This window comes from Sus scrofa, chromosome 2 (genome assembly GCF_000003025.6).
Source record: "Sus scrofa isolate TJ Tabasco breed Duroc chromosome 2, Sscrofa11.1, whole genome shotgun sequence".
NCBI lineage: Eukaryota > Metazoa > Chordata > Mammalia > Artiodactyla > Suidae > Sus > Sus scrofa.
Genome location: NC_010444.4, coordinates 69,581,612 through 69,608,043, shown reverse-complemented (window position 1 = coordinate 69,608,043; position 26,432 = coordinate 69,581,612). Strand labels below are relative to the sequence as shown.

Below are 26,432 nucleotides of genomic sequence, written 5' to 3'. Positions count from 1 at the left end.
AAGTCTTTTCATCTCTGCGTTTCCAATAATAAAATGGGAGTGCTTTCCCTGACCTCCTAGAACTGTCCTAAGGACACAGCAAGGGCCACACGTGTCAGGCTAACCGGCCCATGCGGTCCAAAAAGGGAACTCTCTTTGGCCTGAGCAATCAGGACACTTCACAATCAAAACAAACAGACCTGCACAAAGAAGGGCTTTGGGGTTTCTCTAGAACTGTGGCAGATCTGCCAAGCCTGACTGGGGCTGAGTCCCCAAGTTCTCCTTCTTCCTGCCATTTGTTCATTCATCCCAGAGACTGCAAGCTTTCTCTGTGAAGGGTCAGTAAGTAAATATTTTAGGTCTTACAGAACTCTATTATATCGGTTGAACATTCTCCTTTTTTAAAAAATCAATCCTTCCAGGGAGTTCCCGTTGTGGCACAGTGGTTAACGAATCCGACTAGGAACCATGAGGTTGCAGGTTTGATCCCTGGCCTTGCACCGTGGGTTAAGGATCTAGCGTTGCCATGAGCTGTGGTGTAGGTCTCAGACTCAGCTCAGATCCCGCATTGCTGTGGCTCTGGCGTCGGCCGGTGGCTACAGCTTCGATTGAACCCCTAGCCTGGGAACCTCCATGTGGCCCTAGAAAAGGCAAAAAGACAAAAAAAAAAAAAAAAAAAAAAAAAATCAATCCTTCCAAAATGTACCAGAGTTCTCTTGTGGCACTGCAGATTAAGGGTCCAGTGTCGTCACTTCAGCGGCTTGGTTTCATCCCTGGCCTTGCTCAGTGGGTCAGGGATCCGGTGTTGCTATGAGCTGTGGTGTAGGCTGCAGACTCAGATGTAGCTCAGATTTGACCCCTAGCCTGGGAACTTCCATATGCCATGGGTGCAGCCCCCAAAAGAAAAAAGAAAAAAAAAGTACAAACCTCCCTTAGCTCTCACTGGTTAAAAAAACTGGCTGCAGGCCTGATCTGGCCCCCAGGTTGCCCGTGGGCTCTGATTTATGCTATTATCCTGTCTCCAGCTGCCCCCAAGGTCGAGCATTTGAGACACTGAACACAGGTTTAAGCAAGGCCTGGCACATAGTAAATGCTCAATAAATGACAGCAGCCAGGAGCAACTAGCAGGCACTAGTGAAATGCAAATGCCCTTTGGTGTGACTAGCTTTCTGTGTTGTCACCCCAGTTTGACACTGAATATTCTAAAGGCTGGACAAACTCTTCAGAACCCTTACCCTCCTGAAACCCCCTCACCCCAGCTGTTGGGGAGTGGGGAGGGAGGCTACCAAGAGCGTGACCGAAGGAAGTCAGAGGGTTCCTGATTCTGTGGTGGCATCAGACCATTTTTCTTCACCTTGTTCTTACAGAGGGTTTTTTCTCTGGGGTTTCCACTCCCTGGCAGGCCCCCACGAACTGAAAGTTAGCCCCTGTCAGAGCCAGCCCTGCTATACGTCCCTTCTGAACCCACAGGGCGGGGAGAGACCAGAGAACCAAGGAAGAAAAGCAACACAGTCATCTCCAGAAAGGCCGCCACGGAGCTGAGGAACTGAGAGTCTGTTCTGTTCACTGCCCCAGCTGCCCCGGGCCGACAGGGTTCCCACGGAGCTGTCTCCCTGCAAGGGGTGGGCAGCCTGTGTCCAAGAACTCCGGAGGCAGTGCCAAGGCTTCCTCAAGGCCCGGGAAACCAGTGCCTCTGCTCAGGGAAAATGGCCTGGTTTTGGTAGCTGCCATTTAGCCAATGCCATGGACACAGGCCAGCCAGCGTGACATCAAGTGGCAAGAAAGGAGTGAGGAGGGTTACCGTTCACTGCAGGTGAACTGGGACAGGGCCTTGCCCAGCTGTCATCTTTCCCACATGGAGACTGCAGACATCAAGGAACAGGACTGTAGGTCCTGCTACCCACACCCATCTCCCAGCCCTGCCACCTGAGACAGAGGCTGCGGCCCAAGGGTCCCTCTCCTGGCAGCAGCAGGGGCTCCCTCCTAGAAAAGCCAGCTCTTCACCATTCCATGCCAACAGCATCACTTGCTACAAAATCTATACACAGATACCCTTGACCGAGATGCACTTCCCCCACATTCTTGGGCCACCAGTGGCATTATCCCCACTGCAGATGAGGAAACCAAGGCCGTGCACAGATACCTGTCACAACAGGTGAGGAAACAACTGTTGCTACAGGTGAAGTGGCTGGTTCAAGACCACGTAGCTGGTGACTCACACCAGGCAGACTCCACATTCAGGACCCTCAACAGCAACCCAAGGACATCTCTGGCTCGCCTCCCGGCTGTGAAGCACTGAAAGATTCAGGCAGAAGTCTTGGCCGACCACCCATCCACCCCCCAGCCACACCCACACACAGGGATCTGCAAATACAAGCGGCTTGCAGGACCCCACCTCATGAGAAACAGGTAGGTGGAACAAGGGCTCCTGGAGCCTTCTCACTTGCAAGGCATTCAGGTCCCAGAAGGGTCCAGGCTGGAAAATGCTGAGGCCAGGGAAGGAAGTTCATCCTAAGAGAAGGCCTAAAGCTCCCTCCCAGCAGCGTGGTTTACCCCTAAGTGCCCCCAGCCTGCCCAGCAGACGCATTCCCACATATCCTCCCTCCAGTGGCTGGACCACCTCCGCCTTTTTCCAGGGGACCATCGGCCAGCCCTCCACACCCAGCAGGCTGGGCCTGCTCATCCAGGACTTTGCTCTCCCTCGGCAGACTTCAGAGCAATCCTCCCTGGGGGCCCACACACTCCAGTGGGGCTCAGGAACCAGTGCTGCCTTGCCCTGAGCAGTGAGCTGGCCACCCCTGAGGCAGGCCATTGCCAGCTCCTAATGGGAACAGGCGCTACCTCCAAAGCAGTGTTCATGTACTGAGCAAACACACTGCACCACACAGAACGGTCATCACCTCCATTCTACCACTGAGGAAACTGAGGCACAGAGACTCACAACTGCCTACAGGGCATCAGTCTAGCCATGTAGTGGACCCCCACCCCTCCAAAAAATCTGTCCAAGCCCTAACCTCCGGAACCTGTGGATATGACTTTATTTGGGAAAAGGGTCTTACAGATATAATTAAGGCTCTCAAGATGAAGACCCTAAATCCAGTGACAGGTGAACTTGTAGGGAAAGACACAGAGACAGAGGGGAGCAGCCATGTGAGGACAGAGGCAGAGACTGGATTTCTGTTGCCTCCAGCCAAGCCGAGCCTGGAGCCACTGAAAGCTGGAAGAAGAGCCTCCTCTAGAACCTCTGGAGGGAGTGTGGCCCTGCCAACACCTTGATTTTCGACTATGAGAGAATACATTCCTGATGTTCTAAGCCACTAAGTTTGTTACAACAGCCGGAGGGAACTAATACAACCAGAGTCAGCCAGCTCCAGAACCCTGACTCTCAACCCTGCATCAATGATCCTTGAACAGAAAGGGGAAAAGATTCTTTCATATCCAAGATTTTATCATCCCAGACAGAGATACTCAGTTTGAGAAACATGGACTTTCTCCTCTTGACAAGGCTTCAGTTTTTGTTTTTTGGTTTTGGTTTTTTGTTTGTTTGTTTTTGCTTTTTAGGGCCGCACCCACAGCATACTGAAGTTCCCAGGATAGGGGTCGTCAGAGCTACAGCTGCCAGCCTACACCACAATCACAGCAACTGCAACGCAGGACCCGTGCCGCATCTGCAACCTACACCACAGCTCAGGGCAACGCCGGATCCTTAACCTACCAAGCGAGGCCAGGGAATCAAACCCACAACCTCATGGTTCCTAGTCGGATTCGTTCCCACTGTACCACGATGGGAACTCCCAAGGCTTGTTATAAATGATCTCTAAAAGAGAAGGGGGGAGTTCCCATCGTGGCGCAGTGGTTAACGAATCCGACTAGCAACCATGAGGTTGCAGGTTCGGTCCCTGCCCTTGCTCAGTGGGTTAACAATCAGGTGTTGCCGTGAGCTGTGGTGTAGGCTGCAGACGCGGCTCGGATCCCACGTTGCTGTGGCTCTGGCGTAGGCTGGTGGCTACGGCTCCGATTAGACCCCTAGCCTGGGAACCTCCATATGCCGCGAGAGCGGCCCAAGAATTAGCAAAAAAAAAGACAAAAAAAATAAATAAATAAAAGAGAAGGGTTCTTTTTAGAACCAATAACAATTCTGTGTGTATCCACAAAACAACACAAAAGCAAAAACTATCCCAGAGAAAGACGTACAGAGGCAAGACCTCAAGACTACGTGTAGAGTGGGTGGGAACACTTTGTACTACCTTCCTAGTAATTCAATAAACCTAAAACCTTTCAAAAATCAAAAGAAGTTTATTTACAAAGAAAAACCAACTCCTGTGGAACTCCTTTGAGGATCAGCCCTGGGACCCTAGTTTGAGAAACGCTGCCCTACACTGTTCTCCACCCTATTAATGCTGGTTGAATAAACAGCCATGCTTACGATCTGGGGGATCCTGTTGGGCTTAAGTGTCTGTCCTGAGCTCCAATCCCCCCCGGGATACCCTTCTCTCTCCTCATCTGGTCCAAGAAAGTCAAAAAAGTCATGCAACACTGGGAGCTCCCTTATTTGGGTTTTCCAAGTTGAGGTGTGGGGAGCACCCTCTGCCTGAGCTCCATACACTTCCCTTCAGAAAACCCTGTTCCCAAAGTGGCAGAAAACTCACAGAGGCCAAAGCCAGGAAAGGCCTCCTCAGTGACTCCCCAGAGCATCAGGGCAAGAAACCCGGAGAGACAAAGCTAAGTGTAACAGTATAACAAAATGTGAAGGCGGAATCCTGACAGAAGACAACAGATAAGAAAGAGTAACAAGAGGAAGAAAAAGGATAAACTACAAAGAAGCAGAGTCCTCGGCAAACACCTTTGTAATTTTTTCCCCCCACCGAAATGTCAGTTTTGAAACTCGCTTCTGAAAATTCAGCCCACTTCTCACATCCCCAAAAAGGAAAATCGGAGGACCGTGGCGAAGAAGGAGGCAATGTTACCCCTTACTTCAGAGCCGGGCATCAAGAAGGGACCCTACCCATCCACGTATCCACGAGGCTCACAGCCAGTGGCTCGCACCAACCTCGCATGGGCCCTCTCCTCAGATCTAGAAGTTTCCCACTCGGGGGTCCGGATTGCCAAGCCCTCCGGATGGGTGGCACAGGGTCCTCCAGGCTGGGCACCACTTTCCAACCGTCCTTGGCAGTTCAGAGGGTCTCCCGAGGTGGCCACACACCCCCTCCTCCCAGCTAGGGCGGCCACACCCGCCCCCAGACTCCCACCTCTCCCACGCCTCAGGCCCCCTCCCCTCCCACCCAGCCTCCACAACCCCAGCTTCCTGCGAATTCTCCCTTCCACTCGCGGCCCCCCACTTCCTGCTCACCCCCTCCCAATCTCAGGGCCCTCACTACTCCCCCATTTCCCGCTTCCCTCCATAGTCCGGGCACCTCACCTCTGGCCACCACGCACGCCCTCTTTTTCTGCCGCTTGACACCGTCCCTCCACACCCCTCAACTCGGGGACCCGCACACCTAACTCCCCCGGCTCGGCCCCAAGGACCCCACCCCAGGCCCCCACGAGTCAGGGCCCCTCACCCTCGGGGCCCCGGGCCCCTCACTGTGGTCGCGTCCCTCCCGCCCTGGGCCCCCCGCCCTGCCGGCCTCGTGCGCAGCCCCCGCGCGCAACCCGGCCCTCGGCCCGGCCCCGGAGCCCCGCACTCACGGCTGTAGAGGGCGATGCCCGCCGCGTCCGGGCCGGCGCGCACCTCGAGGCGCAGTGCCTGCTGCTCCGCGTGCCGCTGGATCTCGCCGTTCGCGTCGCCGATGGTGAGGAGGCGGGCGCCGGGGAACACGGACACGGCCCCGCAGGGCCCCGCGACACCCGGGCCGGCCGCCCCTGCGCCGCCCACGCCCGGCCCCGCCGCCGCCGTCGCTGCTGCCATCTTAGATCCGGCTCCAGGCCCCGCCGCCGCCGCCGCCGCCGCGCCCGGGCCCAGGCCGCCGCCGCTGCCGCCGCTGCCGCCGCCGCGCAGGCCGAGGCAGAGGCCGAGCCGGGCAGCGCCGCCTGCCGGCCACGCGCCGCCTCGCCGCCACCGCGGCTGCTGCCCGGCCCCGTGGCGCAGCGCCCCCTGCCGGCGGCCCTGGGCGCTGGGAGGGAGCACGCTGGAGGGGCGGGGCCTGCCCCACCCAACCCCGCCCCGCCCCGCGCGAGCGGTCGCCGCTTTGTGAGGTGACTCCGCGGTCCAGGAACAGCGGGGACAAGAGCGTACGTCGGGGGAGGTGCTTGCGGCGCGAACACGCCCCTGGGCCTCGGCCCCGCCCCCCGCCCGGCGCGGCCTGAACTGCCGGCGGTGCTTTGTGAGGCAGTGAGGCCGCCGAGGCCCGGGGAGGGAGGGGGCCGGAACGCGCGTCAGGGGGACGGTGCTTATGCCCCGGACACGCCCCCTTGCCCCGCCCCGACAGTCGTGCCCAGAGAGGTGGCTCCCCAGCTAGAAAAACGGCGGGGGCGGACCTGACGCCCAGCAGCTCCGACACGCCCCTGAAGCTTGGGTCCGCCCGTTGCCCCTCCCGGCTTTGTGAGGTGACACGCTGAGGGGCGGGGTCCAGCTGCGAAGAGGCCCCGCCCCTACACCGGTCCTGTTCCCTCCCGCTTGCTTTGTGAGGCTCTGGGTTCAGGGGAAGACCGGAGTGAGGGGCGGGGACAGGACGTAGGGACACGCCCCAGCCGCAGCCGGCGGGATGGAAAAACAGTTTGAGTTAGGACTTGACCCCAGTACCCCACCGGGAACTCCTGCCTGAGCACTCAGCCACTCCTCCGCTCCACTCCATCATCTCCAGCCCCTTACTCTAGGGCCCTCCTCCTCCATCCTCAGCCCTTCACTGTCTTCTCCCCTACAAAAAATTCTTGGACCCCTCCTTTAGCCCCTTTCCTCTTCTACTTTCCCTGCCCCGAATGATGGCTGGCCAGCAAATCGGGGCCAAGTGCCCCTTTCCATACACACACAAACACATATCTGTCTTCCCTCCAGTTCCCCCCTCCACTGGTCCAGGGGCCCATTCTCTTTGGGGGAGTTCCAAAGGGGTTTGCAGCCACATTCTCCAGCTGCCTCTCTAACCTAGACCTGCTCATTTAGTACTGTCCTTCCCAATGTTCCTCTTCCTCCACCCCACCATCATTCCACCTCCTGTGCTCACCAATACAAAGAATTTAGCTGAGGCCCACGTGGTACTACCCCATCCACGCACCCCCGAGAGCTTCCCCATACACCACACTGAGTGCTACAATCAGTGATTGGACCCCAGAAGCCCCGGGCTTGAAGGAGTACATTCCATCGAGACTTTGAGAACAGCTCAACACATTATAATTAATAACTTAGGCATGCCAGCAGGGCACACAGAATATACCCCCAGGTACCCTATGCTCCAGAAAACCAGCCAGGTTGGTCAAGTTAGGTGTGGCATAGAAGGAGGAAACCAGAGAGGTGTGCAGAGAGCTCAGACTTCACAGTGCCCCAGCAAAGGGCCAGCAGGGAACCTAACATCTCCTTCACTGGTGGCCTGGGAAGCTGGGAATCCAAAGAGAGGCTTCCTACTTTCCATCCAGCCTCTAGGCCAGTGCTTGCACTCGTTCTCCCACCCCTGCCCCTCTGCAAGGCCAGGGTTCCCCTTAATCGCCTCTGTTCACTTCCCTGAGTAAGCAGCAGCCAGAAGTCCCCAAAGTAGCTGGAGGGGCCTGAGGCACCAAATAGGCCGGCCAGCTCAGGGAGAGGGCTGAATGGAGGGCACAGAGACATAGAGAGAGGGATCCCCCTAGCAGGCCCGGAAAGTGCTGAATTCAGGAGGCTCAGGTGAGGATGACGTGGAGTTAGTCCTCTTCCAAGGCCCAGAGTTGTCAGGTGTCTTATTGGAGCCTGAGGGAGCATCCACCGTGGCTGCATCTTCTTCTGAAGTCATTTTCTATCCGTGGAGGAAAAATAGAGAACCATGTGATTTGAGGTTTCAGGATCTTAGGTTGTCCCATGTTCTGCGACTGAAATTCGCCAAGTCCATGGGGTCTCATTTCACCCCCACACACAGCTTCAGAGCCCGGATCCTGCCATCTGTTCTGACTTCCTCTGTGCTGACTAGGGAACCAGACAGCCTGGGTTCAAATCCCAGCTCCACATTTTCCCAGTGGTGTGATCAACCCATTTACGCCTCATTTCCCCCTTTTGTACAATGAGGGAGAATGCCAGTACCCTCCATCCTGGGGTGGCTATAACGCATAAAGATGAACATTGTATATCTTTTCTCTATAAAATCCAGAATATGCAAATCACCAAAGTGACAGAAAGTAGAGTGGTGAGTGCCAGGGCCTGCATTGGGGGTGAAAAAGGAAGTTGGTGTTTAATAGGAACAAAATTTGTTTTGCAAGATAAAGTTTTGGGGATGATGATAGCAATGGTTACCCAAGAATATGAATATTCTTTTTTAAAAAATTTCTTTTCAGTTCCCATTGTGGCTTAACAGTTAGTGAACCTGACTAGCATTCATGAGGATGCGGATTCAATCCCTGGCCTCACTCAGTGGGTTAAAGATCCAGTGTTGCAGTGAGCTGTGGAGTAGGTCGCAGACATGGCTTGGATCCTGCGTTGCTGTGGTTCTGGCGTAGGCTGGTGGCTACAGCTCTGATTACACCCCCAGCCTGGGAGTCTCCATATGCTGCCAGTGTGGCCATAGAAAAGACAAAAGACCAAAAAAAAAAAAAAAAAGCAAATACACACACACACACTAGAAAAAAAATCACTAGAACTTATTTTTAAGGAAAAGAGCATAATGGTGTGGTTACATGCTATCATCTGTGTTAAAAAGAATGAGGATATAGACTTGCTGTTTTTGCTGTTGCTTGTATCTGCAAGTTCCTAATGATGGTTACCTGTATGTGGATGTGCAGAGGGGGAGACCAGTGGGTGGAAAGTGTTAAGAAATAGAAGAGAACTTGGAGTTCCCATCGTGGCTCAGCAGTTAACAAAACCAACTAGGATCCATGAGGATGCAGGTTCAATCCCTGGCCTCACCTAGTGGATTAAGGATCCGGCGCTGCTGTGAGCTGTAGTGTAGGTCCCAGACATGGCTCAGATCCCGAGTTGCTGTGGCTCTGGCGTAGGCAGGTGGCTACAGCTCCAATTGGACCCCTAGCCTGGGAACCTCCATATGCCTTGGGACGTGGCCCTAGGAAAGGCAAAAAGACAAAATAATAATAATAATAAATAAATAAATAAATAAAATGCCTTTTAAAAAGTGGCGAGGGTCGGGGTGGGATCAGCAGGCTGGTTCCATGAATAGTGTGGCTTTTCACAATGTTTTAGAACCTGCCCTGCCTGCCAGGCGTTTTTTTGTTTTGTTTTGTTTTTTGTCTTTTTGCCTTTTCTAGGGCGCTCCTGCGGCATATGGAGGTTTCCAGGCTAGGGGTCGAATCGGAGCTGTAGCCGCCGGCCTATGCCAGAGGCACAGCAACGCAGGATCTGAGCCATGTCTGGGACCTACACCACAGCTCATGGCAATGTCGGATCCGTAACCCACTGAGCAAGGCCAGGGACGGAACCCACAACCTCATGGTTCCTGGTCAGACTCGTTAACCACTGCGCCAAGACCGGAACTCCTGCCAGGTTTGTCTTAACAGCTCAGGATTTTTTCCCTGAGCTGAGACCTCAAAGGGCTGAATAGGCCGATGCCAAGTCCCTTCCTACTTGCCATCTGTATACCTGTGACTGGAGGCCAGTCTCCATCTGCTCTGGGGCATCACCCAGTGAGGTGGCCCATCTCTTGTCTCTCCAGGACTCCTCCATGCCTCCTTCTCCCTTGGCCGATTCGTCCACTCCTAAATCAGTGCCATGTTTCCCTGAATCGCCCTGACCTGCATCTGTTCACTTCTTGCACCTCCGCTGCCAACACATGGGACCAAACTACCCACCAAGTCTCGCTGTCGCCTGCCCCCTGGGTGCCGACTCCCGTCAGTCCACGGCCCCCCGCCTATTCTCCATGGAGCCGCCAGAGGGCGCCCGTGAGCACTTAGAGAGGGTCACGTCCCTCCTCTGCTTCCAAGGTTTCCCACTTCTCCTGGGGTCAAAGCCAAAGTTCTGCGCGGGTCCTCCCCTCCGCTGCTCATACTGCTGCAACTCAGTTCTACTGGCCTGTGCCAAGCACGTGTCCTGAGCCTGGATCAATCCTCCGCAGCTACCTCCTGCTTGTGGCTTATCTCTGAGACTACTCTGCACTCTCATTTAAGTGAAATTTGGCATCATCTGTCTACTGCCTTCAGAAATAAGAAACTCTGAGAGATGAAGGCCTGTGTTCTTGTCCAGACACCCAGTAGGGCTATGTTGAACCCATCCAATCTTCCCCCCAACCCCACTATCCACTGTGACACCCTAAGCCCACTGACTCACCCCAGGGTCTCTGATTGCAGTTTCAAAGAATCAGGTTTTACAAATGGCACCTTTGAGGTCACCTCAACTGGAGCCACCTGCACCCTACACCTGTACCCCTCCCCTGTGTGGAGAAGAGCTAGCTGAATTTTTTTCTTGATCCATGGTGTCTAGGGTTCAGATAACTTCTAATTTAGTAAAATAATAATGTGTCCCAAGGCCACTACAACATGCAGTTGTGCAGAGGAGTCCCATAGACCTGGGTTCAAATCCCAGACAGGGAGTTCCCTCTATGGCTCAGTGGTAATGAAGCCGACAAGTATCCATGAGGACGTGGGTTTGATCTCTGGCCCGACGCAGTGGATTAAGGTTCTGGCATTTCTGTGGCTATGGTGTAGGCCAGTGACTACAGCTCTGATTCAGTCCCTAGCCTGAGAACTTCCATATGCTGTGAGTGCAGCCCTAAAAAAGACAGAAACAAACAAACAAATCCCAGCCAGGACATTGTGTGATCTGGAGAAGCAACACCACTTGCTAAACAGAAGGAGGGGAGTTGAGACCCTCCCCCCTGAAAGAGAAGCCCATGTCTGAGACAGAAAAGTTGAGGGTCCTGAAACTGAACACAAATATAGGCTTTTCTTTATACCAGAAGGGGACCACAGTGCGCATCAGGTAGTCTCAAAGCTCCATGACCCCAAAGAAGCCACCAGGTCTCCCTGACTACCCTGTCACCATTTTGAGTGCTAAGGCAGCCCTGACAACCAGGAGTCTGCCCACCGTCCCATGAAGGCTTGGACAACGTGGCCACCTTCAATCCCCAAGAATTTTCTAGCGTTAACTCTCAGCTCACAAACAATCCCTGCTCAGTGATTCTGGGCTTTCCCCAGGCCCACCCGAAGTTCAGGGACAAGTGGACCCAGCCCAGTAGTAGCCTCCAGCTTCCTGTGGTTGGAACAGTCAGCAGAAACCAGGACTGAGGAGTTCCCGTTGTGGCTCAGTGGGTTAAGGACCCCACTAGCATCCATGAGGAGGCGGGGTTTGATCCCTGGCCCCACTCAGTGGGTTATAGATCTAGTGTTGTCAAGAGCTGTGGCATAAGTCTCAGATGTGGCTCAGATCCGCATGGCTGTGGCTGTGGCTGTGGCGGAGGCCAGTAGCTACAGCTCTCTTTCAACCCCTAACCTGGGAACTTCCATATGCCATGGGTGTGGCTCTAAAAGGACGAAAAGAAAAGAAAAGAAAAAAGAAAAGAAAGAAAAGAAACGAGGAACCAAGAAACGGGATAACTTACCGAGATGGTAAACAGGGAGTTATCGAAGGACATGTCTGGAACAGAAAGAGAAGAACAGGTCTTGGGTCAGTTCAAATTTCTTGCCCACTGCCCTCCCCAGGTCCTCCTTCCAAGCCCACAGGCCCCAAGTTCACCTTAAGGAAGAGTGTGGGTCCACCACACAGCCTCTTTGCTCCCTTCCAGCCCATTCTACAGGGTGACCTATGCACAGCTACAAATTGAAGTGCATCCCTCTTCTGCTCTGAGCTCTCTGCCCGGGACTTCTGCCTGCCCTCCCAAAAATGGGTGCCTGGTCTCAACTCCCACCTTCCAGAACACCTCTCAGCTCCTCTATCACCCTGGGCTCTCCCCCTAATCACCCATTCTCCTCCCAGCTACTCCCTTCTCCCCTAGGTTTCCTTTTTTTTTTTTAATGGCCGCAACCAGGGCATATGGAAGTTCTCCGGCCAGGGATTGAATACAAGCCACAGTGACCTAGACTGCAGCTATGGCAATGCCAGATCCTTTAACCTGCTGCACCAAGCCAGGGATGGAACCCACACCTCCACAGAGACCAGAGCTTTTGGATTCTTAACCCACTGTGCTGTAGTGGGAACTCTGTCCTTCTCCCCCTTTAGGTTTCTTTCTTTTGTTCTTTTCTTGGTCTTTTTAGGGCCACACCTGCAGCATATGGAGGTTCCCAGGCTAGGAGTCAAATCGGAGCTATAGCTGCTGGCTTACACCACAGCCACAGCAACCCCAGATCCCAGTCACGTCTATGACCTACACCACAGCTCACGGCAATGCCAAATCCTTAACCCACTGAGCTAGGCCAGGGATTGAACCCGTGTCCTCATGGTTACTAGTTGGGTTCGTTACCACTGAGCCACAATAGAACTTCCCCCGTTTAGGTTTCTGATTAAACACCATTTCCACCAGGGTCCACCCTTCCAGCCTAGACAGGGTCCGGCCCTTTGTGGGCTGTTTCCCCACGAGAGTATGGGCTCACTGTTGTCTCAGGAGCTCCCAGACCCTAGCATAGAGTAGGTGCTCAATAAATGTAGGGGACAGTGAAAGAAGTACAGAGAATGGAGTTTTCTCAGCTTGAGGCCCCTTCCAGAGCATTGCACTTCACAGCCTGGCTGCCTCTCCCCCAACCACCCCACAGAATGGCATCTTCTGGACCACAAGTGGGGCTCCATTTAAGGACACAGCCCTAGCACTATGAAAGTGGGATACCCAGGGGGTAGCAGACAAAACAGATGCAGCTCGCCCCCTCCCCGCCCCCGACCATGGTCCAGTATTATACAAACACGCAATGATTACTTACTTGTGTTTTTACAGAGGGCTAAGAATGACAAGGTGAGTATAAAGAGTAGATTCTGCATAGAAAGTCAGGGAAGGCTTCCTGGAAGAGGTGACTTTCAGACTGAGACCACAGGAAAGAAGCGTGTTTTAAAGCAGAGTGAGTGAAAGGGGAGAGGATGGGGCAAGGAGAGGGGAGAGGTGAAAACTGCTTGGGAGTGGGGAGGAGGAGGAGAGGGAAAGAAGGGGAAGGTATGTGCTCCACTCTAAGCAAAGGGAGCAGGTATAGAAGGGGTTCAGTAGCAAGTGATGAGATGGGATGGCATTTGGAGGCAGTGACCCTGCCCCCATGTAGGACAGGAACAGGGAGGCACAGACCTGTGGCGGGGAAGTTGACTTGGGCCCAGCAGGATTCTCGCTCTCTGCAGAGGGATTCAGGAGAAAGTGACGACTTGTCTCACGCAGGAGGTTCTTTCCTTCCGGGTAGCCCTGGGCCCAAACTTTCCATCCTCCACCTCCACCCCCACCCCCACCATCCTCGCTGAATCCCCTCCCATGGAAGTTCTCCTGCAGGAGCCCCACAGCCAGGTGATGTCAGGATTTGATCCAGGAGGCAGCGTGTCCACCTGGCTCTCAGAAGAGAGTAACCTGGAACCACTTGATAGATACTGATGCTCAGAAACCAGGGCTGCTGCCTACAGGCCACAAGTTGGGCATTGCACAACCCCAGGGAGCACCACTCGCCTCCCCCGACTGTAGATTTCAAGAACCATTACTCAACAATTTTTGGCAGCTGGTGGTAAAGGAAAGTGAGGAAGGCTCAGCCTCCACATCTGTAAAATGGGACTATTTGTAGTGCCTGCTTCCAGTGTTGCTGAGAGGATAACTTAAGCTCAGGGTCCAGAGTCTCCTAGCAGAGTGCCCAGCACACAGTAGGGGCTTCATAAATGGTATCTGTTTTCTTTCTTCCTTTTTTTTTGTCTTTTAAGGGTTACACCCATGGGATATGGAGGTTTCCAGGCTAGGGGTCGAATTGGAGCTACAGCTGCCAGCCTACACCACAGCCACAGCAACGCAGGATCCAAGCCGCATCTGTGATCTACATCACAGCTCACTGCAACCCCAGATTCTTAACCCACTGAACAAGGCCAAGGATTGAACCTGTGTCCTTATGGATCCTAGTCAGGTTTCTTAACCACTGAGCCACAAGGGGAACTCCCATAAATGGCATATATTAAGCCGCCTTCCACCAGAGGGCGCTGTTTTTTTTGGGGGGCGCGGATCATCCCACTAGCCTTCTGCCCCCAGAACGTAGCCAGCTGAGTGTTAGTACCCATTTCCTGAGTTTTATTTCCCCAAAATCACCCTCTGAGGGCCTCCAGAGATGGTCTTACCTTTTCTTCTGCAATTTTTTTAATTTAACTGGGAACAAATAAACAAAAAGCATCTGTTAGACTGTAGTCCTGTTGCAAAAAGGCAAGAAACCAAAAATTTCATCATAGATTTGCAGCCCAGCCTTGCCTTCTCCCCTGGCATATATCCACTCAACAGGAGAGCTACTGAAGACACTCCCCCACCCCCTTACATGAGTAACAGGTGTTGGTAAAAATGTCAAAGTACAAGCATGTAATTTTTTTAAAAAAATGCCAATTTCAGAGTTCCCAGGTGTCGAAGCCAGCTGAGGATCCTGCCTTTTCACTGGTTTGGCTCAGGTCACTGCCGTGGTATGGATTCCATCCCTAGCCCCTGGAACTTCATACCCAAAAAAACCCCAAAACCCTAATTTCAGTAGGTGCCAGGGGCTAGGGGGAATGGGGAGTCAGTGTTAAATGGGGACAGAGCTATGGTTTGGGAAGATGAAAGGATTCTGGAAATAGGTGGTGGTCATGGTTGTACAAGAAAGTGAATGTACTTAATGCTGCTGAACTAGGCACTTAAAAAGGGTTAAAATGGAGTTCTTCTGTGGCACAGTGGGTTAAGAACTGGACCCGGTATTGTCAAGAAAGAAAGAGAAGAAAGGAGGAAGAAAGGGAGGAAGGAAGGAAGGGGGGAAGGAAGGAAAAAATAATTAAAAGGTAACTTTTATGTCATGTATCTTGTTCTCTGTCTCTCTCTCTCTCTCTCTCTCTCTCTCTATATATATATATATATATATATATATCACCCCCAATATAGACATAGGTACAGATAAATATTACCACTAATATACATATATACATACATATATATACACACACATATAGAAATTTCCCCTGCCCACCACTATCAACAAAATTCTGGAGGGTTCTTCACTGCTAAATTTTTGGAGGGAGTTTTGTTTTTGTTTTTTCTTGGCTGCACCCACAGCATGCAGAAGTTCTCAGGGCCAGGGATTGAACCTGTGTCACAGCAGATCCTTAACCTATTGAGCCTCTAAACTAAACGAACTACTCTTTTTTTTTTTCTTTTCTATCTTTTTTTTTTTTTTTTTTTTTTTCCCTTTTTAGTGCCACACTGTGGTATATGGAGGTTCCCAGGCTAAGGGTCTAATCAGAGATGTAGCTGCCGGCCTACGCCACCGCCACAGCCACGCCGGATCTGAGCCGCATCTTCGACCTAAACCACAGCTCACAGCAATGCCAGATCCTTAACCCACTGAGCGAGGCCAGGGATCCAACCTGAAACCTCATGGTTCCTAGTTGGATTCATTTCTGCTCTGCCACGACAGGAACTCCATCTCTTTCTCTCTCTCTTTTTTTTAACTGCTAAGTTTTTGGAGTAAGAACTACTGTGTGCCTCTGTTCTCCTAAAAGTAGGTATGAGTGGGAATGCATTTACACATTCTGGTGGGCCATGCTTTCTCTGCCCGCTGTTACCTTTTCTGACGACCATGGCAATGATCACCAGCCCAGCAAGGAGAAGGAAGGCTCCAGCCAGGCTCAAGGAGAGTGCCAGGATCCAGGTGGGCACTAGAGGAAAATGGGGAGAGATTAGGCTGGTCATGAATTTTTGTATGGGCTCAAGGAGAAGGTGGGATTCCTGTCATTCCTTCAGACTGCATTTGGCGAACCAATCCTCCCCCTACACCCCTTTACCGTTTGGCTTGGCTATAGCCAGACCCTGGGAATTGAGCATACCGGTGTCTCGTCAGTTAGCATATTCCCTCCCCCTGACCAGTGTGATTGATTCAGGGAGGGGCATGCTGCCTATGCTGAGCCAATGAGGCTAATTTTAGGACTTTATTTAGACCACTGGGAAGAGAGGTTTATGCTTCAGGCCAGCATCTCAAAATTGGTAGGATATATATCTGAGTTCCAAGGTACGATTTTGACGCCTTGAGAGGGAGGGCCTGTCTGAGAATAAGGCAGAAGAAAGCGGAGCTGAGAAGTAGCATATGATTCCTGACATCACTGAGCACCTGGATCCAGCCATGCCTGAAGTTAGAGCTGTGACCCACCAAAGACTCATTTGTTGCTGAAGCCAATTTGAGTCAAGTTTTCAATTTACTTGTGGTCTGAAAAGTCCTGTTGGCTTCAGTCTGGGTAATGGGTTCAAACAACATTCACCCCCACCACGTGGTAGACCCTGAGGCCCACAAAGAGATCAGTCACAGAAGCATAAAGCCCCAGCTTCAGAGGTTACCTCTCTGCAAAAGATTTGGCTGCCCCTCCATGGAGGAGGGGCGGGGAAATCTCCCAGGGGAGCCTAGGGGAGATGTCTTGACCCCAGTGGAGGTCAGAAGCTAGCCAGGAGGGGAGGAGAGGCACACTCTTGGTGTTCGCAGTGTTAGTCCTTGTTCATTCATTCATCTGGGGCAGGAGAGATGTTGTCACCTCCCCACTCTGAGACCACAGGACTAAGGTGAGAGAAGGAGGCCTTTGATAGTGGAACCTGAGGCTGGGAAGGACACAGAGACTGTTCTGTCATCACAACCTGTGGGGTTCTGCTGGTACAAAGTTTTCTTTGCAGCAAGAAAATTCTGACTGATGGTGACGCAGGAGCTCCACTAGGAGTCTCCTCCCTCCCTCCCAACTCCCTGATCCACAGCCTGGGCTCAGCCCCCTCTCCTGGAAAGAACAGAGGAAGACATTAGCCCTTCCAGTCTCTGTTTTTCTTTCTTTCTTTTTTTGGTCTTATTAGGGCTGCACCCATGGCATATGGAGGTTCCCAGGCTAGGAATCCAGTTGGAGCTGTAGCCCCAGCCTACACCACAGCCATAGCAACACAGGATCCGATCCAAGTCTTCGACCTACACCACAGCTTATGGCAACACCGGATCCTTAACCCACTGAGCGAGGCCAGGAATCAAATATGCGTCCTTACAGATGCTACTCGTGTTCGCTAACTGCTGAGTCACGACGGGAACTACCAGCCTCTGTTTCACCTAGACGAAAAGCCAGAGTCCTTGCAGCAGCCACAAGGCCCTGCACGATCCTCCTTGCCATCTCCCTCCATTTTCCCCCTTCCTCACTATGATTCAGCCATATGGGAGCTCCCCCATGTGATTCAAACTTGCCAGGCACATGCCAGCTTCAGAGGCTTAGCATAGACTGCTGCTTCTTCTTCTTCTTTTTTTTTTTTTTCCCTTGTCTTTTTGTCTGGTCGCACCTGCAGCAAATGGAGGTTCCCAGGCTAAGGGTCAAATTGGAGCGGTAGCCGCCGGCTTACACCACAGCCACAGCAATGCCAGATCCGAGCTGCATGTGCAACCTACACTACAGCTCACAGCAATGCCAGATCCTTAACCCACTGAGCGAGGCCAGAGATCAAACCTGCAACCTCATGGTTCCTAGTCGGATTCATTAACCACTGAGCCACGATGGGAACTCCTAGACTGCTTCTTCTGACGGGAATGCTCCAGTTTCAGATACCCATGTGGCTGGCTCTTCATCCTTCCTCATCCTCCTCTTCATTGCTTAAACATCACCTCCTCAGAGAGGGCTTCCCTGGCCACTCTCCTCTCTATTTTTTCATTGTTATTTTTTAAATTAAAAACAAACATTTTAAATTTTCTAAAAATGTTTTTGTGTTTTGCACCCGCGGCATGAGGAGATTTCCAGACTAGGGGTCAAATTGGAGCTGTAGCTGCTGGCCTACACCACAGCCACAGAAACACCAGATCCAAGCCACATCTGCAGGACCCTTAACCCACTGAGCATGACCAGGGATCGAACCTGTGTCCTCATGGATGCTAGTCAGATTTGCTTCCACCGAGTCACAACAGGAACCCCTTTTTTTTTTTTTTTTTTTGTCTTTTTGCTATTTTTTTGGGCCACTCCCGTGGCATATGGAGGTTCCCAGGCTAGGGGTCTAATCGGAGCTGTAGCCGCCGGCCTACACCAGAGCCACAGCAACTCAGGATCTGAGCCGCGTCTGCAACTTACACCACAGCTCACGGCAATGCTGGATCGTTAACCCACTGAGCAGGGGCAGGGATCGAACCCGCAAACTCATGGTTCCTAGTTGGATTCGTTAACCGCTGCGCCACGATGGGAACTCCAGGAACTCCTTATTTTTATTTTTATTATTTTTGGTCGTGTGTAGTACCCAGGCCAGGGATGGAGCCTGCTCCACTGCAGTGACTGGAGCCACAGCAGTGATAACGCCAGGTCCTTTCATCTTTAGCCATGCTACCATGGAACTCTTCCTCTCAATTTAAAATGACACCCTTGGGAGTTCCTGTAGTGGCTCAGTGGTTAACGAATCTGACTAGGAACCATGAGGTTTTGGGTTCAATTCCTGGCCTTGCTCAGTGGGTTAAGGATCCGGCATTGCCGTGAGCTGTGGTGTAGGTCGCAGAGGCGGCTCGGATCCTGAGTTGCTGTGGCTCTGGCGTAGGCCGGCAGCTACAGCTCCGATCAGACCCCTAGCCTGGGAACCACCCTAGAAAAGGCAAAAAGACAAAAAATAAAACAAAATAAAATAAAAAAATGACACCCTTAGAGTTCCTGTTGTGGCTCAGTGTTAACGAATCCAACTAGTGTCCATGAGGTTGCGAGTTCAATCCCTGGCCTTGCTTGGTGAGTTAAAGATCCAGCATTGCTGCGAGCTGTGGCATATGTCACAGATCCAGCTCTGATCTGGCATTGCTGTGACCATGGCGTAGGCCAGCAGCTGCAGCTTCAATTCAACCCTTAGCTTGGGAACTTCCATCTGCTTCAGGTGTGGCCCTAAAAAGAACTAAAAAACCCCTATAAAAAGCAAAAAACAAAAACAAATAAAACACCCTTCAAGCTGTATTTTATCCCTGCCACTTTACTTGTCTCCTGCTGGCAGACTGAATAATTACCAAACTCCTTTTTTTTTCTTTTTTGGCCACACCTGAGGCATGTGGGCCAGGGATCAAACCTGTGGCACCGCAGTGACCTGAGCCACTACAGTGACAATGCCAGATCCTTAAACTGCTGCACCACAAACTCCTTATTTATTGTCTGTCCCCATCTCCTCAGGATGTCACCTGTGAGAGATCAGGAACTTTGTTTCATGCCCTGCTGAAACTGCAGTGCCAAGGACAGTGCCTGGTGCATAGAAGGTGCTCACACACGTTCTTTGGCCAGGAAGGGAGGGGAAAGCAGAGCATGGAGGTTTAACACCTGGACTTTGGAGGCCAGCGGAATCCCAGCTTGGTCACCTGCTGGCTGGGTGACCCTGGGCAAATCTCTTCATCTCGCTCTCTTTTTTTCTTTTTTCCTTTTTTTCTTTTTCTCTTTCTCTTTCTCTTCCTCCCTCCCTCCCTCCCTCTCACTCTCTCTCTCTCTCTCTCTTTCTTTGTCTTTTTAGGGCCATACCCATGGCATATGGAATTTCCAAGGCTAGGGGTCAAATTGGAGCTGTAGCCACCAGCCCACACCACAGCCACAGCAACACCAGATCCAAGCTGCATCTCCGACATACACCACAGGTCACAGCAATGCCAGATCTTTAACCCACTGAACGAAGCCAGGGGTTGAACCCTCATCCTCATGGATACTAGTTGGGTTTGTTACTGCTGAGCCACAACGGGAATTCCAGTCGCTTCATCTCTTGTGCCTCAGTTTTCCTTATCTGGAAAATGGGGTAATGGCTGTACCCATTGCATGGGGTGACTGTGATGATTAAACAAGGACAAGTGAGTAAGTCCTGGCACGTTGGGAGTGTGGCTCATACTGTGATGACTTCCAGGTGCAGCCAAGAGCCCATACAAAGGCCTAACGGTGAGAAAATGGACCTGTTTCCCCAGGGGGCCTTACCTGGGAAGGAGATGTGCATGGGCTCACTCAGGTCTGATAGCTGGGGCTGCCTGTGCTCACCGAGGACGCCATACTGGCAATAGAATGGTCTTCCTGGAGCCTCCTGGCTGCCACCACTCAGGTTGAAGGTGACCTTGAGCTGGTCCACAGGGGCCTGCTCCTGCTGCACCACCTGCCCGCCTTGGTACAGTGTGAAATTCGCCCCTGGGAATTCCTGGGGGGCCACACACGAGATGTGGATGGGGTCCTCCTGGCTGCTGGGGTGTGGAGGCACCAGCATGATGGACGGCGCTGGAATCGCCAAGGAACCTGGGAAGCAAGATGAGGGAGGTTGGCTGGGTGTGTAGTTAGAGCAGAGGCCTGCCTCCCCGTGTAGCCTTAGGCACGTGGCCCACACTCTCTGGGCCTTGGGGTTTTTTTAATTTTCTTTTTTTCTTTTTGTCTTTTTGCCATTTCTTGGCCGCTCCCGAGGCATATGGAGGTTCCCAGGCTAGGGGTCTAATCGGAGCTGTAGCCGCCAGCCTACGCCAGAGCCACAGCAACGTGGGATCCAAGCCGCATCTGCGACCTACACCACAGCTCACGGCAATGCCGGATCCTTAACCCACTGAGCAAGGCCAGGGATCGAACCTGCAACGTCATGGTTCCTAGTCAGATTCGTTAACCACTGCGCCACGACGGGAACTCCTGGGCCTTGGGTTTTTATGTACACCTGGAGGCTGGTCTTCCGTACCCTGCTGCAAAGTCAAGGGGATTAAGTGCCCAGCACGTGGCGAGGGGGTCACTGCATTTGAGTCCTTTTATTACCGTAGCCTTGGGTATTTACACAGCCTCTGAATTATACTTGTATTACTTCGATCAACAGAATCGACTACATGCCAGGCCCCGTTGAGGTGCTGGGGGCAAAGCAGTGGATGAGACAGACAGACAGACAAGGAGACAAGGGTGGTAGGAAGGCTGTGTTGGCCGGGGTGGCCGTGAGGGATTCCAGGGAGAGACGGCGCAGGAAGAGCTGGGTGTGAGCATTCCAGGCAGAGGGACCATCTGGGACAAAGTCTGGAGGCTGGAAGGTGTGTGGGGTGTTCAAGGAACCTGGGTGGCGGGAGGGGGGCAGTGCATGAGGTGGGAGGGGAGGGCAGAGGGGATCTCTTCCATCCATTTCTCAGTATGTGGTGAGGAATATGATTTTCTTTTTCTTTCCTTTTTTTTTTTTTTTGGCTTTTTAGGGCTACGCCTTCAGCATATGGAAGTTCCCAGGCTAGGGGTTGAATTAGAGTTGCAGATGCTGGCCTACGCCACAGCCACAGCAACGTGGGATCCGAGCTATGTCTGTGATCTGCACCAACCCACTGAACGAGGCCCAGGGATCAAACCCACATCCTCGTGGACACTATTCGGGTTTGTAACCCGTTGAGCCAAAACAGAAACTCCCAGGAATATGATTTTGGGGGCCCAGTTTCCTGCAGGAAGGACCAGTGTCTCCCCAGCTGCCTGCCCCCTGGCTCAGCAGAATGTCTGGCTCCGGTGAGGTCCATACACGCCCTCCCATGTCCAGCTTCACCGCCCCCCAGACTCCCCCCAGCAGATCCTCCTGCTGCCCCAGCCCTGGAGGTAGGAGCCTGCAGAGGCCAAGCGGGGCTGAGTCATGGGGCGTGGGCACTGCTGTCTTGAGTGGGGTGGCATTTCTGGGACCCTGGATGGGGGTGGGTAAGGAGACCTAACAAGAGAAACTCCTGCTCCTGGGGGCATTTCCTAGGCTCTGAGGCAAATCTGTCAGGGTTCAGCCTCTCCAGCACCAGGTTTTGGTCCCCCACCCTCTGTCCCCCCAGCAGAGGCCAGGTGGGCAGGGGTGGGAGGAGCGGGGTGGTGGGGGAGGGGGCGCAGAGGCATCAGGCTCACCAGCTGCAAAGAGCAGGACGGTCCAGGGCATCTCTCCTCCCGTGTTTGGCCGGGAACTCTGGCTGAGGCCAGAGCGGCCCACGGCTCGCCGCCAGCTCCTCCTGTGAGGCCAGAGCAAGGAAAGGAGAACCAGGGCTGATTTGAGCTGAGTGTTTCCTCACGGGCAGGAAGTTGCACACACACACTTGGGCCCTGAAAGGGACTCTCTCCCTTCCCCACCCCTCCCAGGGATGCACACCAGAGCCTGGCACCTCGCTGCCCCTTGGGGGCTGAGGTTCTGCAGATGGGAGGGGAAAATGGGCCAGATGGTTGAGTGCATGTTTGTTTGTTTGTGTGTTTATTCTTCTGAGAGAGCTCCTGGATGAGGCGAAGCAGGAGGAATGCGGGTCATTTGGGAAACCCAGGTCCAAGTCACAATATGTGGCCCACCCAGGGCTGAGGTTGAAATGTGCAGGGTGGAAATCTGTTAGGCACAGTGGTTAGGGCTTGGCTTTTGCCACCTCAGGCAAGACACAGGCCTTCTTTGAAGCCTCAGCCTGCCATGCTGTGGAATGGAGCTAAGAGTGGCAGACATGAGCTCCAAAGAATTTATGGCATGAAATGCAACGCCTCATAGAGTGGGTGTGCGCCCAGTGTGAGGCTACAGGGAAGCAAAGTTTTGGGAGCATCACTAGCCAGGTGAAAGGAAATACTAGCACCAGAACTGAGGAAATGACATAGTTAGCAGCCTCAATTGTCTCCTGTTTATAGCTCAGAAACTTCCAAATATCTGTCTTACCAGATTTGCTTTGGACTCTAAATGTTTCTGCTCAGGTCCAGCAGGTCCACCTGGAGATTTACACCCAGGAAGAATGTAAGCGTGTGGTAACCAACCACTAAAAAGGGCCATGAGGGTGGACTTTTCTTCTTTGGATACACACAACTCATTTCAATCTCAGGTCCTTTGCACGTGCCATTCCCCTGCCCAATTCTATCAACCTGGTCAAATCCCACTTTTCCTACGGATCTCAGTTTAAATACTATTTTCAGGAAGTCTTTCCAGATCCCTCTGGACTTAGAATAACCACCTTACTGAATCCTCCCATAGTTCCTTATAATTTTGATTGCAATTAGCATGCTTGTATTTTCAAGGAATTTGTCCATTTCATCTAGGTGATCAACTTATTGGTACAAACCTGTTTATTGCCCCTTGTTAGCCTTTTAATATCTGCCTCTTTCATTCCTGATAATAGTAATTTGTGTTTTTTTCCCCTCTCTTTTTTTATTGATTAGTCTTACTAGGGGTTAATCAGTTTTATTAATCTTTTCAAAGTACCAAATTTTGGCTTTGTTGTTTTTCCTCTGTTCTTTTTTGTATTTTATTACTTTGTGGCCTTATCTTATTTGCTCTTTCTTCTAGTTACCAAGTATTTTGTCTCTTCTTTGTCTAGCCGCTTCTTCTTTTTTTTTTTTTTTTTGTCTTTTTAGGGCTGCACCTGTGGCATATGGAGGTTCCCAGGTTAGGGGTCTAATTGGAGCTGTAGCTGCTGGCCTACACCACAGCCACAGCAGCTTGGGATCTGAGCCGAGTTTGTGACCTACACCACAGCTCATGGCAACACCAGATCCTTAACCCACTGAGCGAGGCCAGGGATCAAACCTGAAACCTCATGGTTCCTAGTGGGATTTGTTTCCACTGCACCATGACAGGAACTCCTCCTTTTTTTATTTTTTTATTATTATTTTTTATTTGACTTTTTAGGCCCACATTTTCAGCATTTGGAGGTTCCCAGGCTAGGGGTTGAATTAGAGCTGCAGTTGCAGGCCTACACCACAGCCTTAGCAATGCCAGATCTGAGCCACATCTGTGACCTATGCCACAGATCATGGCAATACTGGATCCTTAGCCCACTGAGCAAGGCCAGGGATTGAACCCACATCCTCATGGATACTAGTCAGGTTCATTACCATTGAGCCACAAAAGGAACTCCTTCCTAGCTCCTTAAGAGGGATGCTTAGGTCATCGATTTTAAAATTTGAATTTTTTTTTTTTTTAGGGCGATACCTAAGGCATTTGGAATTTTCCAGGCCAGGGTTTGAATTGGAGCTGCAGCTGCTGGCCTAACTATGCCACAGATTCCAGCTGTGTCTGCGACCTACACTGCAGCTCTTGGCAATGCTGGATCCTCAACCCTAAGGAGAGAGGCCAGGGATCAAATATGCATCCTCAGGGATACTAGTTGGGTTCTTAACTCACTGAGCCACAATGGAACTCCCAAAATTTTATCTGCTAATATGCACCTAAAGCTACATATTTCCATCCAAGCACTGCTTTAACTGCAACTCACACATTTTTACATATTAAGATTCATTAAATTAGAAATATTCTGTTTCCCTTGTGAACTTTTCCTATAACCCATTGTTATTTAGAAGTGTGCCACTTAATTTCCAAACATTTGAGTTTTTATAGCTTACTGTTAAGGATTTTTAAAGTTAATTCCTTTGTGGCCAAATAATACATTCTGTGTAATTTCAATTCTTTGACATTTTCTGATACTTTTTTCTCTCTCTCTTTTTTTTTTTTTGGCTGTGCCCACAGCATACAGAAGTTCCTGTGCCAGGGATTGAACCCCCACCACAGCAGTGATCCGAGCCACAGCAGCGACAATGCTGGATCCTTAACTTGCTGAGCCATCTGGGAACTCCTGATACTTTTTTTTTTTTTTTTTTTGTCTTTTTGTCTTTTGTTGTTGTTGTTGTTGCTGCTATTTCTTGGGCCGCTCCCCCGGCATATGGAGGTTCCCAGGCCAGGGGTCGAATCGGAGCTGTAGCCACCGGCCTACGCCAGAGCCACAGCAACGAGGGATCCGAGCCGTGTCTGCAACCTACACCACAGCTCACGGCAACGCCGGATCGTTAACCCACTGAGCAAGGGCAGGGACCGAACCCGCAACCTCATGGTTCCTAGTCGGATTCGTTAACCACTGCGCCACGACGGGAACTCCTGATACTTTTTTTTTGATAGGAGAGAAATAGATTTATTAGGATAGGATACTTGTGAGAGATGCAAGTGGGCAGGCAAGGAGGCTCTGCCGACCCTTTTTTTAAAAATGGCTCAGCATATCTTTATCCACATTCTACATGCACCCAAAATGAAAATGTACTCTGCAGTTGCTTGGTATAATAGTCTGTAAATATCAGTTAGATTAGGTGAGGATGGTTCACAGAACATGCTCAAATATACTGAATTCATCTGGATTTCTTCTGCCAGAGGGCAGAGATGGGGTCTGTGGCATCTCCTGCCCTTCTCCGATGTCTAGCACAGTGCTTGGTGCACACAGTGAACCATAACTAGTTCTTGCCTGTCTGACCTGAAAGCCAAAACAATGCAGTCATTTTTGTGGCTCTCATACACGTAGTCTATCCTGGGCTGGGCCCCAGGGACACCATGACGGGTGAAATAGCCTCTGCTCTTGTAAGAGATTCAGACACGTAGACAATGAGAATCCGGTTGGTTAAGTGCTATGATGGGGGCTGTCCCTGACGGGGACTCTTCACTTAGCTTCAGTAAGTTCAAGGTAGGCTTCTGGGAGGAGGTGAAATCTGGCTCCAAAACCCTGAGAAGGCATGGGGAGAAGGGCACTCTAGGTAACAGGATCAGGATGAAGACGTCATCCTGGGAGCATCTAATAGGGTGCAGGAATCCAAACCTGGAATTGTGAATTCAGAAAAAAAACAGTCACACAGGAGTTCCTGTCATGGCTCAGCGGAAACGAATCTGACTAGCATCCATGAGGACGCAGGTTCAATCCCTGGCCTCGCTAGTGGGTTGAGGATCCAGTGTTGGCGTGAGCTGTGGTGTAGGTTGCAGACATGGCTCGCATCTGGCATTGTCATGGCTGTGGTGTAGGCTGGCGGCTACAGCTCTGATTCAGTCCCTGGTCTGGGAACCTCCATATGCTGCAGGTGCTGTCCTAAAAAGACAAAAAGAAAAAAGAAAAAACAGCTACACATACCTGTATTGGTCAGCGGATGCCCTTAAGGGACAGGACTGAGGAGTCATGTGCAGGGTGAAGGGAAAGCAATGAGGGATGGTGACTCCCTGGGGTCAAGGAATGGTTACCAGCCAGGCCTGAAGCTGCTGGGGAGGAAGCAGTCCTGGAACCTGGAGAGAGCTGGAGTTGCAGGCTTTGGGAGTGATGCAGACCAACAGGGCAGGAGCCAGGGAATATACACCCAGACCTTCCTCTCCTCCGGCCCTCAGCTCTCCTACCAGGGCTGAACCCAACTGGAAATGAGAGGAAAAGGCAGCCAATGACTCAGTGTGTAGGTATCAGCATCCCCAACCCCAGCCTGGGGCTTGGAACAGTGCCGAATGATGAAGAGCTTTGGTGGGGAAGACAAATACTGCCTAGCACAG

The 26,432-nt window shown here is 51.9% G+C and overlaps 2 protein-coding genes across 4 annotated transcripts in view; both read right to left on the bottom strand.

The window, feature by feature from the left end:
• The window catches only part of CARM1 (coactivator associated arginine methyltransferase 1), a 42,742-nt gene extending 36,819 nt beyond the window's left edge, over positions 1-5,923 (bottom strand). Inside the window, exon 1 of one of the 3 annotated variants that reach the window (XM_021083821.1) lies at positions 5,668-5,923. In XM_021083821.1, coding sequence (XP_020939480.1) covers positions 5,668-5,887 — 220 coding nt within the window. In that variant the 5' untranslated portion in view covers positions 5,888-5,923. The remainder of the gene's footprint in view (positions 1-5,667) is intronic. The other 2 variants (XM_021083822.1, XM_021083823.1) reach the window with 2 other exon arrangements.
• C2H19orf38 (chromosome 2 C19orf38 homolog) lies at positions 7,284-23,494 on the bottom strand. Its single transcript, XM_013994683.2, has 7 exons — positions 22,034-23,494; positions 20,135-20,443; positions 15,782-15,874; positions 14,321-14,348; positions 13,305-13,348; positions 11,643-11,677; positions 7,284-7,901 (listed from the first exon to the last, which is right to left on the bottom strand). The coding sequence occupies exons 1-7, from the start codon at positions 22,062-22,064 to the stop codon at positions 7,755-7,757; spliced, it is 687 nt and encodes a 228-aa protein (XP_013850137.1). The 5' UTR covers positions 22,065-23,494; the 3' UTR covers positions 7,284-7,754.